The sequence below is a fragment of the Peromyscus maniculatus genome, chromosome 10, assembly GCF_049852395.1.
Source record: "Peromyscus maniculatus bairdii isolate BWxNUB_F1_BW_parent chromosome 10, HU_Pman_BW_mat_3.1, whole genome shotgun sequence".
In the NCBI taxonomy this organism is placed as follows: domain Eukaryota; kingdom Metazoa; phylum Chordata; class Mammalia; order Rodentia; family Cricetidae; genus Peromyscus; species Peromyscus maniculatus.
The window spans coordinates 97,160,380-97,179,722 of NC_134861.1; the positions used below are offsets into that span (position 1 = coordinate 97,160,380).

At 42.8% G+C, this 19,343-nt stretch overlaps 1 protein-coding gene across 1 annotated transcript in view; it reads left to right on the forward strand.

Annotated features, from left to right (window-relative positions):
• The window catches only part of Pkd2 (polycystin 2, transient receptor potential cation channel), a 44,781-nt gene that overhangs the window by 19,578 nt on the left and 5,860 nt on the right, over nucleotides 1-19,343 (forward strand). The window contains exons 5-11 of the mRNA XM_015994243.3: nucleotides 914-1,138; nucleotides 3,354-3,582; nucleotides 7,431-7,598; nucleotides 10,082-10,263; nucleotides 11,506-11,626; nucleotides 16,007-16,105; nucleotides 19,031-19,152. Of these exons, the coding sequence (XP_015849729.2) occupies nucleotides 914-1,138; nucleotides 3,354-3,582; nucleotides 7,431-7,598; nucleotides 10,082-10,263; nucleotides 11,506-11,626; nucleotides 16,007-16,105; nucleotides 19,031-19,152 (1,146 nt within the window). The remainder of the gene's footprint in view (nucleotides 1-913; nucleotides 1,139-3,353; nucleotides 3,583-7,430; nucleotides 7,599-10,081; nucleotides 10,264-11,505; nucleotides 11,627-16,006; nucleotides 16,106-19,030; nucleotides 19,153-19,343) is intronic.

Below are 19,343 nucleotides of genomic sequence, written 5' to 3' on the forward strand. Positions count from 1 at the left end.
TGGTTAAGAGCACGTACTGTTCTTGCAGAGGACACAGGTGGGGATCCCAGCACTCTTCCCAGGAGGCTCACAACCACCTGCACCTCCAGTTTAAGGGGATGACCTCATGCCCTCTTTTGGCCTCTGTGGGTGCCTGCATGCACATGACACACATGAACTAACTCCCTTCCTCCCTCCCTTCCTCCCTCCCTCCCTCCCTCCCTCTCCCCCCCCCTCTCTCACACACACACAAATAAAGAATGAATGAATGAATGAATCTTTAAAATAGATTACTCCTTCACACTGTTCCCATCCTGTTTTATTTCTTTGTCTCTTTTCATTTATTTTCCCTCATGTTTATCTAACTCCCGCCAGCATATGAGTGCTGGCATAGAGATTCCTAATTCCTTTTCTGGACTGTTGCTTTGCCCCACGCCATCGATAAGAGACATCGGTGCAGCTACTCTGTGCCAGGCCCTGTTGTAATGTATCTCATCCCACCTACAGAACACCTCTGAGACAGGTGTCCTCTTGTGTCCTAGGAAGCAAGGAGAGACAGTGGGTGACTTAGTGCCCATGCCCCTCTTGTCCGCAGCTTTCACTGGGGCCTTTGAGGGATGTAAACCTCAAATCAGGCATCAGAAAAGGTATGGGAGGACGTGGTGGTATAGGCCCTGTGGACAGACGGGTCTAGTGTGGGTTCTAGACTCTTGAGCTCAAACACATTGGGAATAAATCAAATTTACAAAGCCTCGGGGCCCTCCTTACCAAACTGAGACCAAACAGTAGCTGTGAGGATTCACTAGGAAAAGAAATAGAAACGTTTTTCCAAGCACACCGTTTTTATACATACGTTATCCCAGCAGGCAGCAACTGTCTTCCAAGCTGTGACAAGTCTTTCCCTAACTTGACCTGTTGTTTTTATTTTAATTAGGTGGGTCTACACGAGTGAAAAGGACTTGAATGGGAGCAGCCACTGGGGAATCATTGCCACGTACAGTGGAGCGGGCTATTACTTGGATCTTTCCAGAACCAGGGAGGAAACGGCTGCTCAGATTGCTGGCCTCAGGAGAAACTTCTGGCTGGACCGGGGGACCCGAGCGACTTTCATTGACTTTTCAGTGTACAACGCGAACATTAACCTGTTCTGTGTGGTCAGGTGTGTACCGTGGGCTTGTAGCCATCCTTTGTGTGGGTAGTAATCTGCACAGCCATTTCTGGAAACGCACTAGAGAAACCCTTCTTGCAGCTGGCTAAGGGAGGGTACCAAGAATAAGGGCTGAGACCAAGGGAAGGGGGTAACTCAGTAAAATGGATATTTGCAGAGGGATTTAAGATCCCGGAATGTTATGATTTGGAAAGAACCTTAAATCTGGTCAAGTTTATCCCATTTCCAGATCCTGTCCAGTCAAAGCACTGTAGGAAGGTTTCTGTTGTTCTTTTGCTTTTTTTTTTTTTTAACCATTACCTTTGGCCATTATAAGGATGGCCACCCTTTGTTACCAAGTCCTCTGGCCACCCAACCTCGGCTCCTCTCCCTGAGTGTCCCTGGGACACCCCAGGTTCCAGGCGTAGGCTCTGCTGCTGCTGCCCTGGCCGCTGTGGGAAACTGTGACAAAGGTCTTGGTGCCTGGCTTTACTCTGCCTTCTGTCAGCTGCTCTTGGACGTATGGGTGCTGGTTACTGTTTTCGGCTATTTGAGTATGTCGGAGAACAAAACAAAGATCCCTGCACTTGGAAAGCTTGTATTCAGCAAAGATAAACAGAAGAAACAAGTCATGTAGTGTTGTAAATAGTGAGTGCTATTTAAAATAAAATGTAAGAGCAAGGTAAGAGTTAGTCAGTGTTCACCCAACATGCCACATCAGCAACACCCCCAGATCACTCACGTTGGTCATCTGCACGTAGATTTCCACGGGAAGTCAGGATATATTCTCATAATATTAGGATTTTGTTGTAATTTTCACATTAAATTCAACTCTGATTTAATAGGCAGTTAGAGTTTGCTGGTATTTATATTTGTCAACTTTTGCTGAACATAAACATACCTCTTTAAACCAAGTAGATCTTATTAGAAATGAATGAGAATTGATTATAATTGCCACTAAGCTTTTCATAATGATCCCAGTGTTGATTTGAAGAGGATTCTAATAGGCAGGCAACTCTGGCAGACTAGTAAATGTTTTATTTCAGGATGTCTTCAGTGTGGTTTTTTTTTTGTTGTTGTTGTTGTTTTTGCTTTTGCTTTTTTTAAATTTAATTTAATTTTTTTCCGCATCATCCCTAGAATTCAAAGGTGGCCCCGTCAGGGCCATTACTCCATTTCTTTTTAAGTTCCTAGGTGGTTAAGAAGCTCAGAGACCCAGTGGGACATAGGGACTCTGACACACAGGGGCCCCTTGCCTTGTTCACACTAAGGCTGAAATGACACCCATTACTTTTAGAATTATTCTGCCTGTCTCTGGTGCTCCACATCAAATAGGGAAATTGACAGGGAATTGACAAGAATTTCCATTTTCCAGAGTCCTGGGTTTGACCTGGTCAATGCTAGAGCCTCTGTGTGTCTTAGAAGCTTGGGTTCTAGGTTTGGCCACTGTCCTGTGGTGGAGGGCATTATGATACCAGCCATGTGACTGGGGGCTTTTGAAACGACATTCTAGTTATGTGGAAGGTGGTTCTTGTAGTTGACATTTTCCTATGCTCACCCAGCACCAAGGTCCCACAGCCACTTATAAAATTCCTGTGTCCCGCCTGGTCTTCTCAGACCCAAGAAAACACACAGAGGCTTATATTAATTAAAACTGCTCGACCATTAGCTCAGGCCTACCACTGATTAGCTCTTACACTTGAACTCAGCCCATTTTCGTTAATCTGTATGTTGCCACGTGTTCCGTGGCTTTACCAGTGTGACATTACATGCTGCTCCCTGGATGGTGGGCTGGCATCTCTGACTCAGCCTTCCAGCCTTCCCACAACTTCTGTTTATTGGATCACTGAACTTTCACACCATGAACCTGCACAGTTCAGTTAGGAATGTAGTGAAAACCAGTGCTGTGTTAATATAAAAGAGGGACAGTCTATTCCACGCAGCAGGTGGGTATTGAGTGTCTTGGATATACAGCCTTCAAGGGAAGGGAACTAGCAAACTGAAGACTGATTAGATGTTACTTAGTAACTGAATACATGAGGTAGCCCCATGTTTTATAGTTGTGAAATGCATGCCCTGTTTCCACCCAGATCATACACGTTTCCCAGCTTGAGGTAGCGTGCAGTGGCAGTGGTTTTCACTTCAATAGTACAGGAACAGAGCAGATGTACTTCCTTTCCTAGGTCTAGCATACACTGTGGTGTTAATTGTTCTTTTTGCAATGCAGGTTATTGGTTGAATTCCCAGCCACAGGTGGCGTGGTGCCCTCTTGGCAGTTCCAGCCTGTAAAACTGATCCGCTACGTCACAGCTTTTGATTTCTTCCTGGCAGCCTGTGAGATTATCTTCTGTTTCTTTATCCTTTACTATGTGGTGGAAGAGATACTGGAGATTCGGATTCACAGACTACACTATTTCAGGAGTTTCTGGAATTGTCTGGATGTTGTGATTGTTGTGGTAGGTTGGAGGGGAAAGCCGGCATCCCAGCCGTGACTCCCTCGTTTCCTGTCTGTATTCCAAAGCCTGTTAACTTGCTGCCTTTAATCTCAGTGTTGGTAATCTTGGTATTTCTATTAGAAAATCTAAACTTTTATATTAACATCTGTGTTACAATTTTGTAGTTCTCACTTTGTATGAGAAACCTTCCTGATTATAATGGGGTTGTTTTTATTGAACCCTGACTTAATCATACAAATAAGTAATTAAATTTACCTTTGGTATGTCATAGAAGATTTCTAGACTAAAACTATCGGGGGGGGGGGGGGTTGTAATACTTTTCTGCTAGTGAAAATTAATTTTTTTGCAAGTATCAAATTATGACAAGAAGAAACAGCCTGGAAATTTTTGTGTAATGCCAAAGACATCCTGTTGTTTGGAAGTCTTGTCACACAGCCAGAGGGAACAGAATTTAAACCATATCCGTCAGTCACATCCATTGCCTCCTTCCAGAGCCCTCGGTGTAAAAATTCATTTCTCTGAGCTTTTCCTTTTTCAGCAGCATAGACGCTTTTGTCTTCTTGTATTTTGAAGTGTGTATCAGTGTGACTAATGTCATATGTTTGTGCCGTCTTTGGGCACAGCTGTGCCCCGGTGTCATTGTGTGTCCTTGCCTCCCAGTCTCACCGTTCCAGTTGGCTCTCAGGAGGGCTGCAGTAACCACTGAGATTCTCCTGTCAGCCCTCTTCCTGACAGTAGTCTTTCCTCACTCCAAGTTGAAATTACTAGGCCTTTGTGAACCATGTATTGAATCTTTATCAAGTATTGCCCATTAGAATTTGTTGATAAAACAGAGAACATGCTGTTCATGTGTGAAGGAACAAAAATCTTAAAACACGAGGAAGAACCGTGTGGACAGGTACTGCATGGCAACAGGGGTATTAGCACCATTGATAATAATAATAGGAAAATGGCTTAGACCTTAGGACCCATGTGTGTTTGGCACATTCCCAAGTACTTCTCACAGAGAAATGCTTGTTAAATCCTTAATCTGGCTCTCTCATTTACTCCGCCCCCTCCTAACGGAGTCACGTACATGTGTGCTTCAGAAAGTGCTTCCACTTGAAATGAACGTCCTTTCAAACTACAGCCTGAGACCCAGTGGATGCCGGCTCCTCCCCTTCATGGTGACCCAGTGGATGCTGGCGCCTCCCCCTTCATGGTGGCCCAGTGGATGCCGGCGCCTCCCCCTTCATGGTGGCCCAGTGGATGCCGGCTCCTCACCCTTCATGGTGGCCCAGTGGATGGCGGCTCCTCCCCCTTCATGGTGACCCAGTGGATGCCGGCTCCTCCCCCTTCATGGTGGCCCAGTGGATGCCGGCGCCTCCCCCTTCATGGTGGCCCAGTGGATGCCGGCGCCTCCCTGACCCAATGGATGCCGGCTCCTCCCCCTTCATGGTGACCCAGTGGATGCTGGCTCCTCTCCCTTCATGGTGGCCCAGTGGATGCCGGCGCCTCCCCCTTCATGGTGACCCAGTGGATGCCGGCTCCTCCCCCTTCATGGTGGCCCAGTGGATGCTGGCGCCTCCCCACTTCACGGTGTTCTTGTAACATCACATGGTTACACATGACAAGGCAGTTACTTAAGCCACACATTACTAAAGTATTAATACTGAGCAAGGTTACAAAAAAATTAGTACTAACGAAAACAAGGAGACAGGTGTGGAAATTATGTTTCAGAATATTTCTTTATCGGTGATGACAGAGTCCCGGACCATATACATTTAAATTATTCTAGGAAACAATGTTTGGGATTTTAAGGTATAAAGTTGCTTTTTAGCATATATATAATTATATTCAGGTTGATGGGCATAGAACTGTAAAAAAGTAAGTGCTATATGGTAATTAATTACAGACTTTTTTTAACCAAGTAGTTTCCATATTACCCAAACTAGTCAACAGTGAACATTTTAAATCTCAAATGCCGATCAGTGAAAAAGTTAACTGTGTACCCTAATTTTCTGAATGTGTTCAGTTGTGGTGTGTGTAGAGATGTAACAGGTATAGCCATGGAAACAAAGACCTGCACAGAATTAAAAAGATACAAATAAGTAGGATTCTAGCTTTTAACATTTGGCTATATTTCTACTTCCTATATAGACCATAAACATGTGTGTTACATGTTACAAAAATGTTTTTAAAGTCTATCAAGAAAAGTGTATAGTATTATATAATTCAGGGGTTCATGTTCATATTTCATATCAAACTGGCTTGCTTATCACCTCTTCAAACCACTAATACACTTTCTAACCACCTACTCACCCACAGATCATGTCAGGCTTTCTCCTCCACACCAGTGAACTGCATCACACACACACTTTGGGGACCCCTGGGCTCTTAGTTTCTGACATAGAAGTCAAAGGTGGCTCCCTCCCCCACAGCCATAGCATTGTGCAAGCATCTCTTTGAAGGTTTATTTCCTCCAGCTTTTGTTGTTGTTGTTTGTTTGTTTTGTTTTTTGAGACAGGGTTTCTCTGTGTGGTTTTGGTGTCTGTCCTGGATCTCACTCTGTAGACCAGGCTGGCCTTGAACTCACAGAGATCTACCTGGCTCTACCTCCCAAGTGCTGGGATTAAAGGCGTGGGCCACCACCACCCATCCCTTCCTCCAGCTTTTAATTCTGCTTGAACCTAAGTGCTGCCAGGACTGGATTCAGAAGCTTGGGCTTTTGTGTCTCCTTTGGAGGGAAGGGCATCCCTGCTGGTGCGGCTTGCTTCCCTGGGTCAGGAAAGCTCTGCAAGAGTGCCAGGGCTTGTGTTTTATGCAGCTGAAAATTAAGGCCACCTGAAAAAAACCCAACATCTCAAAATCCCATGGAGATAGTTCCCTGTGTTTTGTTTCTCCAGCAAATACATGGAAGCCTCCAGGCTGGTGCCAGTCAGCTAGCTGTGGGTCCTAGCCAATTACCTTTCGGAATTACCAGAAAAAAAACAAAAAAAAACAAAAAAAAAACCCAAAAAACAAAAAACTTTCGAAGTCTAAATTCAAATAATGTTGATGGCTTATCTTCACGGAGTGAAGTCATTTATTTAACAAAGATAACATACCAGTCCTGAGCTGTGTTCCAGGTCTTAGAGACGCAGGGATATACAAGACAGCCTAAAGGTCATGTTCTGGTTTGGGAGAAAGGTTTTGTTGTTGTTGTTGTTTTTGTAGCTAGAAATGAGAATTTCGAAGAAAAAAAGTTGTGATTTAACAATAAGCATACTCACAAAAAAAGATCTCTTTTCCTTTCTTCATTCCCTAGTTTGAAAGAAAACTCAAAGAAAGTCGATGTGTGAATGTGATACTGGTTTTCTTTATATTAAAGACATCTTGACTGGATGATAAGTTGTCTGAGATTTAAATAAAAGATTATTGGATTTGCTCTAACAACGAAAGGGCCCCTCACCCCTTTCAGCTGACATTTTCAGAGCATGCAAGAGCAAAGAAAATAGGAACCCCAGCAGGAGAAGGTATAGGACTCAGTAGGAAGCCCTCCTGCCTGAGAAACAGGTTGAGTCTGGTCCTTTAGCTGTGGTGGGCGGCTGGGCAGAAAGCCTTCCCTTGTGCGTTTGAGCTTGTTACTGTATGAGTTCCTCTGTGTACATGGATGTACACCCCTCACATATTTTCAGTTGATTTCTGTCCCTAGGGGGATGTAAGCTATATGTTGTTTTCATGTTTTAGCTGATGCCTTTGATGAGTGCTATTGGGTGAGGAATATGGTCAGTCCTCCAATCCATACATCAATGGGGAAAACTAGTCATTTTAGAGTGGATTATCTATTTCTAAAGTGATGTAATGACTATAAATCTTTTGTCTTCCAGTTATCCGTAGTAGCTGTGGTAGTTAACATTTACCGACTGTCAAATGGAGAGGGTCTGCTGCAGTTTCTCGAAGATCGAAGCACTTTCCCCAACTTCGAGCATGTGGCATACTGGCAAATACAGTTCAACAATATAGCTGCTGTCATGGTGTTTTTGGTCTGGATCAAGGTAATTTATGTCATATTTTTTATTTTACTATATATATATATATAGCATATATCTTTACTATATATATAATATATAGTATATATTTACTAATATGTATTTATTATATATATTTTATATAGTATATGTATATATGTGATTTATATATAATATGTAATATATATATAAACATGAGTCACACAGGCCATTGGAAGACATGGATTTGCCTTATTGGCCAGGTTGACACGGCCAGCCAAGGTTGCTGCATAGTTTTCATCACGTAGATGGCAGCTTCTGTGAACCTTCCTGTAACTGTGGATGAGACAATGTTGGCTGCCCGGATCCTTCTCAGGTCTGAGGAAGCTCTGCCCAGCTGAGGCTGCTCTTCTGAACAGTTACTTTCCCACTCATTCTCTGTGTAAACGACAGGGCATCTCATGAGCGGTGAGCCTGAGTTCTGGAGATACAGAAAACTTCAGCCATTTTGAGGCAGCTACCGACGTGCCACCTGCCCGGGTTCTGGGACTGTGCTGTGCTCCTGAGCACACGGACAGTGTGCACTTAAACGAAGTTTTTAATATATAATTGAGACCTCAGCTCCTCCGTCCCCATAGTCACATTTTATCCACGTGTTGCTAATGGCGACTGTTTTAGGACCATCACAGCAAGTTCTCAGAAGCAGCTTCCAGAGTGGGTACCTAGCAACAAGACACTGCAAGGCCTGGGGCTAACCAAAAACATGGACTTCACGTTGCGTTTCCCATGTTGTCATTCACTGGTTACTCGTTCAAGAGAGGCCATCTCCAACACACCAAACGTTATCATAAAATTCGTAGGAATTGGAGTTGGTGGAGTTGCTCAGTGGCAGAGGCCTTGGCTGGAACATGGGAGGCCCTGGGTTCCAACCCAGCACTAAAGAATGAGTGAATAAAAAGTAGGAAATTCATTAATGATTAATATTGATGATAACAGCCTATAGAGATTTTTATTGTGTCCAGAAGCTGTTCATAAAAGACCATTAAGTGGAACTCTAGAGATTTCTCTCTTGGTGTGCATTTTGAGTTGCTGTCTTATGTATTGCATTGCTTCTTGAACACGGCCATTGGATTCTCCCAGGCAGGAACAGTGACTCCTAACGCTCACTCCCACGTGCTCCCTACACAGCCGTCTACTGTGAGCTGCATGCATCTTAGCATGTCTTGTCCTGCCTCCTGAGCTCCAGTCTTCGTGGATACACTCAGATCCTTTGGCACTTGCTCACTGGGCTTCTCAATCGGGCTCGGCTGGCTCCCAGTGCCTCCCAGTCCGTCTGGTGTCTAGGGATAAATATACCAGTATCTACCTATTTATGTTACTGAAGATGGAAGGCAGTTACCCAAAGTTACCCCTACATTGTGGGACTTGGTACATGACAATGATGCACAAAACTATTTTCTGATTTAGTCCTTTGGGAGACATTATTACTTATTCATCGATCGAACTTACACTTTTTTTTTTTTTACTACGTTGTGACTGTGATTTAAGATGTGAGCAACATGAGGCAGAAGCTTTGTTCTGCTCACTGTTCCATTCCCAGCTCTGAGGACAGGGCCTAGCATGAGCTAGGTACTCAACAAATACTTTACACTAATGTAGATATAACAATCTTATTAAATAAGAAACAGAGCCAAATGCAGAGTTAAAAGCCCAAGAGGTCAGAGCAGTAGCTAAGAGCTGAGACTTAAAACCACCTTCTTACCCTTCCTGCCACTGCCGTCCCAGCCCTGAGGACAGGACCTAGCACAGCTAGGTACTCAACAGATACTTCACACTGTTCCATTCCCAGCCCTGAGGACAGGACCTAGCATGAGCTAGGTACTCAACAAATACTTTTTTGAATGGCAAGATAGATATTCCTAGACTTGAAAGAGACAAAAAGTGAGTAATATCTCACCTATTTTTCTTTACTATGATAAATAAAATTACACAATACCATTTCCACCATTTTATATGCATACTCCAGAAGCATGAAATACATACAGCACAGTGTTGTATCTGTCACTGCTGTACATTACCATTTTTGTAATCCCAACAGGAAATGCTATATCCCAGCACATCAACTTTCCAATGTATTCTTTTTTTCTTTTTGATTTTTTTCGAGACAGGGTTTCTCTGTGTAGTGTTGGTACCTGTCCTGGATCTTGCTCTGTAGACCAGGCTGACTTCAGACTCACAGAGATCAGCCTGGCTCTGCCTCCCAAGTGCTGGGATTAAAGGCATGCACCACCACAGCTCGGCTTTCCATTGTATTTCTTATCCCAGTGAATTTGACTATTCAGAGTGCCTCACAGATGGAGGCATACAACATTTGAGGTTTTGCATCTGCCTTATTTCATTTAGCATGCTTTCAAAGTTCATGTCATAGCCAGTAACAAAGTCCATACCCTCTTATGATAGAATAGTTCCATTGTATATGAAGAGCACATTGTATCATCCACTCATCTAATGACAATGTCCTCCTTTTACAGCTCTTCAAATTCATCAACTTTAACAGGACCATGAGCCAGCTCTCCACAACCATGTCCAGATGTGCCAAAGACCTCTTTGGTTTCACCATTATGTTCTTCATTATTTTCTTGGCCTATGCTCAGCTGGCATACCTTGTCTTTGGCACTCAAGTTGATGACTTCAGTACTTTCCAAGAATGTATGTAAGTATCTATGAGATGAAACAAAAGGTTCTTTTTTCTATAAATGTATGAAATTGTCAAATAATATTTTTAAAATGTATAAAGTTTAATCAGTTCACAGCATTCCTAAAGCCAAAATATTATTCTTGTCACTATTTGACTAGCAAATGTTAAAAATAAAGACAGATTGAATTCCTGTTCTACAAACATCGTCTGACCAAAGAAAACACGGTGTTTGGAAATGTTGGTTCTTAGGGAAGCAGTCTTCAAGTAGTGAGATAGAGTGGAATCACTGTAGAAGGATAGCACTGTTCCAAAGACCAAGGTCTTCTCCACACCCAGCAGAGGTGGGGGTGTTAAATGGCCATTTGCAGGGGAGGTACACATGGGAGGCATGCTTAGCCCTGGGCTCCGTCCGAGGGCTCCGTCCTCCTTCCCGCTCTCCGCACATAAGGAGGCCATTTCCCTGCATTTTCGTTCCTCTTGTATATCGTTGCCTTGTATCTTAAATTTCAACCTCTAAGAGATAAAATATGTTTCTAATATTGTAGAAAAAACTAAAACCAGTTCACAAATCTTCAGTCTTTTTCTAGTGTTCCCAAATATACTGGAAAAAAAAATTAAATCAAAACAAAACAAAAAGACCCACAATATTCTGAATTACAGTTGTGTGCCATTCACAAAGTTACTTGGTAGTTAGGGAAAGAGTAGATCATGAAACTGGGAGTTAGTGTGACTTGTGGATGGGGATCCCTAGTTAGTCTTGCTGTTGAGGAAAGCCAAAAAATGAAATGATGTCACTGATAGTGTCTAGCCGCTGTGACCTCACTTTGAGTGACTGTGAAAAAAATGGACCTTTGAACTCTACAATTTTGGCCATTTTTCAATATGTGTTTTGTCACCGTTGTTTTTATTTAAAGATATGTTAACTTCTGACCAAGTGTGACTATTATAAAGATTTGAGTTACCAGGTTTAACCCAGGTTATATATTCTTACTCTATAAACCATCTAATAATCAGGTTTGATGTGAAGTAGAAATGACATATGTCATATGAAACCACGTTACTAAAAGGCATCGTCAATTGGCAGTTCAGGTAGCAAGACTTCCCCGAAGAGGCCGGCAGTTTCGGTTTCTTGGCGGCTCTCCCGAACTCCCCAGACTGTCCCGGCGTTTCATAAAGATATGAAATCATCTTTAATACATGTTCGTCCGCAGCTGGACACTGTTTGGTTTTGTCTTGTGTTCTCTTTTGTTTCCCTAGCTTCACTCAGTTCCGCATCATTTTGGGTGATATCAACTTCGCAGAGATTGAGGAAGCTAACCGAGTTTTGGGACCACTTTATTTCACTACATTTGTGTTCTTTATGTTCTTCATTCTTTTGGTATGTATATGTATATTTTTTTTATAGTGAGGTGATTTAAACTTTGTGCTCATGAATCACCACCTTCCCTTTTCTCTCCTGCTTGGTCACCCATCATCTCAAATAAACATGTGGAAAACAGAAAAAAAATGCTGATTCTAGAAAACTTATTTTTTTCATTGATTTTTAGTTTTTGGACAATAATTTGTTTTTCCCATGGTCTTTCGATCATCTATAAATGTGTATTTAACCACTGTAAAAGTAATTACAAGTGCAGATTTATCAATTTCCTAAATGGTGGTTTGCCTGAGCAGTAGGACGTGCTTACCTGCTTACACAGCACGGTGTCACCTACTGCCTCTTAGTCAGTTGCTAGTGTGACTTTCCATTCCTGCCTTTTCTTTGAGAAAATAGGAACTTACAAAGCAACTTAGAAATAGGACATCAAGAGTCATAGCTGGGTGAATTATCACATGTCAAGGCAAAGGTAATATTTCAACCTTCTCATAGCCCACAGGCCTATACACTGCCTATAAAGAATCTGCATCTGTTAAACTTAAAAGTAAGTCTAACAGTAATTAGGAATTGCTCCCAGAATACATTTTAAAATACCTTTGATTCTCTTGATTTATAACAACTTTTACCATTTACTTTAAGTTTTTTTTTTTTTTTTTTTTTTTTTTTTAAGGTGTTTTGTGGTTTTCTTAACATTTCTACATTCTACTTGTCTGGTGAAAAAGTATTAAGCGGAAGTTAGCTTAACTGAGGAAGAAAGTATATTTCATCCAAACACTATCATTTTTCAGATTTTCCTTTCTGGAGGTTTGAATGATTCAATTTAGGTGTCTCATCTCTGCAGTCTCCCCAGGTATCCCGTTTCGGCAGATGGTGCTCATTAAGTCTTAGATAACCACTCATGGGACAAAAGGTCCCGAGAAGTCCATTCCTTCACACCCTGCTTTTTTGCCAGTATCGTGGCCAGATTTGAACTTACCTCATTAACTGACCTCTTCCTGCTACAGATTAAGGAAAAAGTAGGGGTTGACAAGGCTTTGTTTCCCTCTCACGTGGGCAGTCCTTTGGGTTCTGGGGCTCCGGGCTCTCTGCTAAGATCTTTATAAGCATGAGGTGCATCCTGAGGCAGACCCCTCAGCTGTCCTCTGCCGCCTGTGAGGACACAGTGTGGCTGAAGTGCTCAAAGGAGAACTTGGTGATTGTGCCGCACTAGACGCTGCCACCTACAATCTAGGTGCTCTCGTCCTCTCATGAAATCAAACCCCAGAACGTGAAAGAATTCTCAGTGCTTCTCAGACTGCCTCACAAAAGCCTCCACTAGCCACCACCTATGTCTACTGGGTGGAAATCTCACAGAACCCACACTTTAATTTACTTGAACTAAAATATATGCAGCCATCATTTAAGCATTTGAAAGTGAAAATAGAATGTTAGATATCTGGGTAAGGAGAGTGAAAACCAAAGCCTTATTTTAACTGAAATTACCTGTGCTCAGAATGGAGCACACACCCATGGGTGTATGTATAGTTTATGTTCTGTTTTAATTTCTGGTGTCCAATATTAAGCAATAGTCTTCCTTATTGATAGGGATGTATAGTTCCCCACTGAAATAAGAGTCTTAATTTTCATTCACCAGTCACTGGATGAATATTGCCTGGGCCACTGTATTCTTATACAGATGGTCAGTGTCATATAGAGTGTAAACTACAGTGTTTGTGCACTCGGTAATGTGTTATACAGCCAAGGGAGCCGTGAAAAGGGAAACAGAGCCTGGACTTCCTCTGATTCTGTGGATTTGTGTGGGGAAAGCAGACATAGTTAACTATACCCCTGCAGCTATAAGCCAGTTGCCAGATACAAACAGCGTGCAGGAGACGGAGCTGGTTTACTAGGTGCTTTGAGAAAGTGTGTGGCAAACTCACGGGAATACTCATTACCTCCGGGGAGGGACGATGTTAGGAAAAGCAGGTAGAGATTGGTGGGTGACAGCAGCTGTAGTGATTAGAACTGTCGCTGTTCCTGAGCACGGCGTGGATTACCTCACTAACCAACACAAGCAGTTTTTAAGGGCGGCACTGTTACTTTTTCCATCTTACAAATGCAATGCAAGGAGCTAGGGACAGGGCTGGGTGTGTGACGTGCTCTCTGCTCAAGCCTAGGGGTCCGAGTCCAGGTCCCCAGCCCCCACGTGAATGTGGTTCAGACATGGCAGCCAGCCTATCGTCCCAGAGCTCAAAGAGATGGAAACAGGATCCCTTGAACAAATGGCCAGACAGACTAGCCAAATGAGGGAAGCTCTGGTTCAAGGGAAAGACCCCGTGTGGATACATCAGGTGGAGGGAGAAGTGAGTGGGAAGGCATCCTTGTGGCTGCCACACACACCTGTATGGGTGAGCATACCTGGGCTGCCTCCCAACACATACATAAAGAGAAAAGAAATGCAGGACAAATTCTTAAAACGAGTGGGCCAAATCATCCTAGCGCTCAGGAGAAAGTGGCAGGCAGGTATGTGTGAGTTTGAGGCCAGCCTGGTACACAGGTAAGGGAGGTGCTGTTAAAAAAACAAAACAAAACAAAACAAAAAAACAACCAAACACTTGTATTAAACTATAATCTCAAACAGCAAAGACATAATTATATTTTAAAATAAGTCAGACACGGTCTTGGGAGATGGCTGATTGGGTAAGAATGATTGCTCTGAGAACATGAGAACCTGAATTTGCATCTCCAGCAGTCAAGTAGAATGCCAGAAATGGCTGCCTGTGCCCGCACAGTACCCTCCACCTTCCGGGGCACCAGGAAGTGGGTGTTGACAAGTGGATTCCTACATTTTGCTGTTCAGCCAATGTAGCCAATGAGTGAGCTTCAGGTTAGTGAGAGATCCTGTCTCAAGACAGTAAGACGGAGACAAGAAAAGACGCTTGCTCTGGCCTTTGCCTGTGCACTTGTTGGTGCACACATATGCACACCTGCATTCACACAACACTTACACACAGGTCAGACAACATGTGTGGGCCATGCCATGTTTGCTGGATGTGGAAGCTGGATTAGACTGCCCTGTCTCCCTGGTTCGTGTCTCTGTCAAGGAAGAGTTACAAGTGAGGGACGGATGATGTGGAAGTTTACTACAGAGTTTCCACTTGAAGAGTGAGCTCGGGTTTCCTGAGAGCCCCAGATCACAGGCTTCCCTTCCCGGGTTTTAGATGATTCTGGGGCTCGAGATTCCAGGTTACCCACACACGAGGTTCAGCTGACTGGGTCAGGGTGCTTCCTTTCATTGTTGTGTGAGGGTTCCGGTTGGAAGGTCTGACATGGTGGCTGCCGTGGAAGTTGTTTTAACACAGGCAGGGTTGGCTGTTGGGGAGCCCAGCTGTGTACATAGTAGGAGGCAAACGGTGGGGTTTCCTTTGTCTTCTGCTTCCTTCCTGGGCGCTGCTGTTGTTGTTGTTTGATCTCTTCCTGATTTCCTGGTAATTCCTGTCATCTCTTCCCAGTCACACCAAGACAAGAACCCGAGTTTGATGAGTTCTGAAGTCTTCATCTTTTCACAAAGATTTTCTTGGTCTTTATACGGGGTCTACTCTGTGCCTGTTACTGAAGTCATTTCAATTCTTAAAATATGTCCCATGTACCTCACCTGAGTGTATGGCAAAACTTGAAAAAAGTTTAATTAATTCGATTGTTCTACACAGTAACTTCAGTGTTTTAAAAGTAGAAAACAATAATAATTCTTCCATCTGTACATAAATACATTAATACTTTGTAGCTTTTTATTGTCTCTTTGCAAAATATGTCAAAAAAATGTGTTCTAACTTCTGTTATAAAACATTTTGACCAAGAACAACACGAGGAGGAAAAGGTTTACTTGCCTTACATGCTGCATACAGTCCTTCACTGAAGACAGTTAGTGCAGGAGATCAAGGCTGGAACCCGAGGCAGGAATTGACTGAACCAGAGACTACGCTGCATGCTGGCTTGTTCCCATGGCGTCTTCAGCATGCTTGCTTATGCAGCCCAGGACCACTGCCTGGCGCATGGCTAGTGCTGGCCACTGCCCTCTCACACCAATCACCAGTCAAGAAGATGCTCACAAACCCCCCCTACAGGCCAGTCGATGGAGCCAGTTTTTCAGTTGAGGTTCCCTCTTCCCAAGGGACTCTAGTTTGTGTTGAGCTGACCACAGCCAACCAGCACAGCGTGGCTTTATAAGTGAGACTTCCTTTGGTATGACTTAGTGGAGAAATGCTTCAAAGAGTATGAGAGTGAAACTTACCAGTGACTTTATGATTATTCAGCTTTGGTAAAAAGGTGAATGAAAAGGCATGTGTCAGTGTTTAGACTGCTTTCAAAATATATATTGAGTTTCGTCCTCTGTTTTACAAACAGAACATGTTTTTGGCCATCATCAATGACACTTACTCGGAAGTGAAGTCGGATCTGGCCCAGCAGAAGGCAGAAATGGAACTCTCAGACCTTATCAGAAAGGTAGGCTATACCCCAATCCCCACAACTTTTTTCCTACGTAAAAGGAACATTATTTTAATCAGCTTACCAAATCAACACTGATTCCCTGAAGTTATTTGAAGTGAAGGATAGATCTCTTTACTTTAGAAATAAATGTTTCCTTTGGCGAGAGGCTTGATAGATAGGCTAGGACTTAAATTCTGAGGATTCTTTTATGGTCTCAATTCAATTTTAAAATAATCTTTTTGGTTCTTAATCACTCGGTGCCCCAGAATCCTGAGTTCACAACAGGCTGAAAAGGGGGCGGGGGTTCTGGGACACACGCATCTAATGCCACCCTTGTCTCTGTTACCACTTGAACTGAGACAGAAGGAGGCAGTGATTCTCCTTTCACCTCTAGCCTTTCTGTGTAGAAAACTGGAAGAAAATTTCCTGATCAGGCCACAGCTTGGGGGCTGAGGACTTCCTTCATACCTTCTCAACAAATGTGTCATAGTAATCGTTAACTAGATGGTAGGGAAGTGCTTTGTTCTTCTCATTGTGGCTCCATTGGGCTTAAATAAAAATAAATAAGAGCACACAACACCCTCCCGTCATGGTAGGGTGGAATCGCCGCTGCTTTACTTCTTTTCTGTTAAGCTTAAGCCCCCTTATGTGTGAATTCTGCTTTAAGGGAAAACTTCAGTTACATGAAGTTTCTTGGACAGACCCTGAGTGCCCGTTGTCTTGGGTTCTACTCCACAGGTGATGGCGTTTGACTCCTCTTTTTAGTGTGAACATAAGCACTCCACTTGCAGAGTTTTGATATTTATGAAATTCAATTACTACATTGTTATGTAACATCAGGCCTTCAACAACAGGATTCAAATTTGTTTTGTCGCAAAGTGCGATCTGTTAGCTATTTAGTCTACAGATGACCACCTAAGTAACGTGTGTATCTTCCTCAGTGGCCAGGTTATGACCCTTCCTTCTGTTGCTGACCGGCCACTGCACAGCTCTGCTTTAGTTCACACACCACACAGCAGGTGGTGTTGCTCTCCTGTCCCCCTGCATCTTTTAATGAAAAGGAGAGCAGAGGAAGCGGCTCAGTGGTTAGGAGCACTTGCTGCTCTTTCAGAAGATTGGCGTTTGGCTCTCAGCACCCTCGTGGAAGCTCACAACTGACTGTAACTCCAGTTCAGGGATCTTGACGCCTTCTGGCCTCTGTGAGACCCCACGGGCACTTGTGCATAAATACACAGATGCATGCACACACATAAATAAATAAAATATTTTTTTAAAGTGAGAAGCCTGGCTGAGAAAAAGAGAATGGGCCAACAAAGATAAAAGCACAGCAGAGAAACAATGGCAAAAAGAAACATGGTTGTAGAAGAAATACTTTACAGTGGGACAGTAGTCACAGCCACTGTGTGAAGGATCCAGGCAGACAGCTGAAGTAATTTAGCTAAGATCAGTTTATCAACAAATAAATAATACACATTATAATGAATATATGTTGACGCTTGCAAATAACGTCACGTTAAAGTAACTGTTAGCAGGGTATCTCAGTCACTGTTCTGTTGCAGCGAAGAGACAGTGTGACCAAGCAACTTATCAGAAAAGCATTTAATTGGGACTTGCTTAGAGTTTCAGAGGCTGAGCCCATGATGGTGATTGTGGCGAGCATGGCATCAGGCAGGCAGACCTGGTACTGAGCAGTAGCTGAGAGTTCACATCTTATCTGTGAGTTGGAGGCAGAGAGAGAGAGAGAGAGAGAGAGAGAAGAGAGAGAGAGAGAGAGAGAGAGAGAGAGAGAGAGAGAGAGAGAGAGAGAGAGACTGGGAATGGTGTGAGCTTTTGAAACCTCAAAGGCTACCCACCCCCAGTGACGTACCAACAAGGCCACACCCAGTTCTTTCCAAATAGTTTCACCAACTGTGGACCAAGCATTTAAATGTATGATATGATGGGAGCCATTATCATTCAAATAGAGAGATGTTTTTCAATAATAGGTGAGAAAAATAAAAAATATTAGGAGCTGATCTATCTGTAGAGAGGGTATGATAATTCACCAACATAGCGAGTGTGTTCAGCTTACATTTAAGGGAGGTGACTGCATCATAGAAGTCAAGCCCTGTTCAGAATCCTGGATATGTTTACAAGGAAGTTAAAGACTTTTGTTTTCAGAGCTCTTAATAGTTTAAGTTTCCTTGCCTTAGTAAATATTGGAGTTGGTTTTATATTTCTATAAATACTGAATATAGAATTATAAATAAATTCATACCAAGGTGATTTTTTAATGTTTTAATAAATTAAAGCTCACAAAACAATTAATTTTGTTCTTGATTGCTCATTCCACTTTGCAAAATTTCAGCTCTGCTTACCACACAAAGCAAACTCTCTCCCTGCTTCATTTCTGCAGTCCTGGGTCTGAACCCGGGCTCACAAATGACTGTCAGACACTTGATCACTAGAGTGTTTCTTTAGCATTGCCTCTAGTTTCTGGAAAATCCTCAGGCTTATTTCACTGGCTTTAAAAAATATATTTTTACCTATAAGAAAATTTCTTACTATTATATGAAAAATAAACAGCCCATAGCTGCTTCACATTCCCTGCATTCTGGGGAGCCAACAGCTATGGGATTCATAGTGGTATACGTTTGAAATATAAACATACATATTTAACTTTATATTTCAAATGTAAACACACACACACACACACACACACACACACACACACACAAACACATACATATGGAAAAGGTCCTTAGTTCCTGACTTATTGAAAGATACTGAGTTTTCTACAAGTTTTATAGAAAACTGAGATTACATTCATTACTCATTCAGGAACACATTTTTCTTGAATTGCTGTCTTCTACCAAGTGCTGAACTTTGATTTCACTATAACTGAAAGACAAAAGGAGAATAAAACCAAAATCATGTCTTTTTTTCTTTTCTTTTCAATAGGGCTACCAAAAAGCATTGGTCAAACTAAAACTTAAAAGAAATACTGTAGATGACATTTCAGAGAGTCTACGGCAAGGTGGGGGCAAGTTAAACTTTGATGAGCTTCGACAGGACCTGAAAGGGTGAGGGCCGCACTGCTAGACCCTGGGAGTGCCTATTGTACATGTTAATCCGTGGCTGACGAGAAGATGTTTCTTCCCCAAGTACTGGTAGAGAAATATTTTTCATTTGGGGAAGCAGGTATTTCTCTGGAACATGCTGTATGTCTCCCTTCCTCCTGCGTTCTGATGTTTCAGTGGTCGGCCTGGACCAT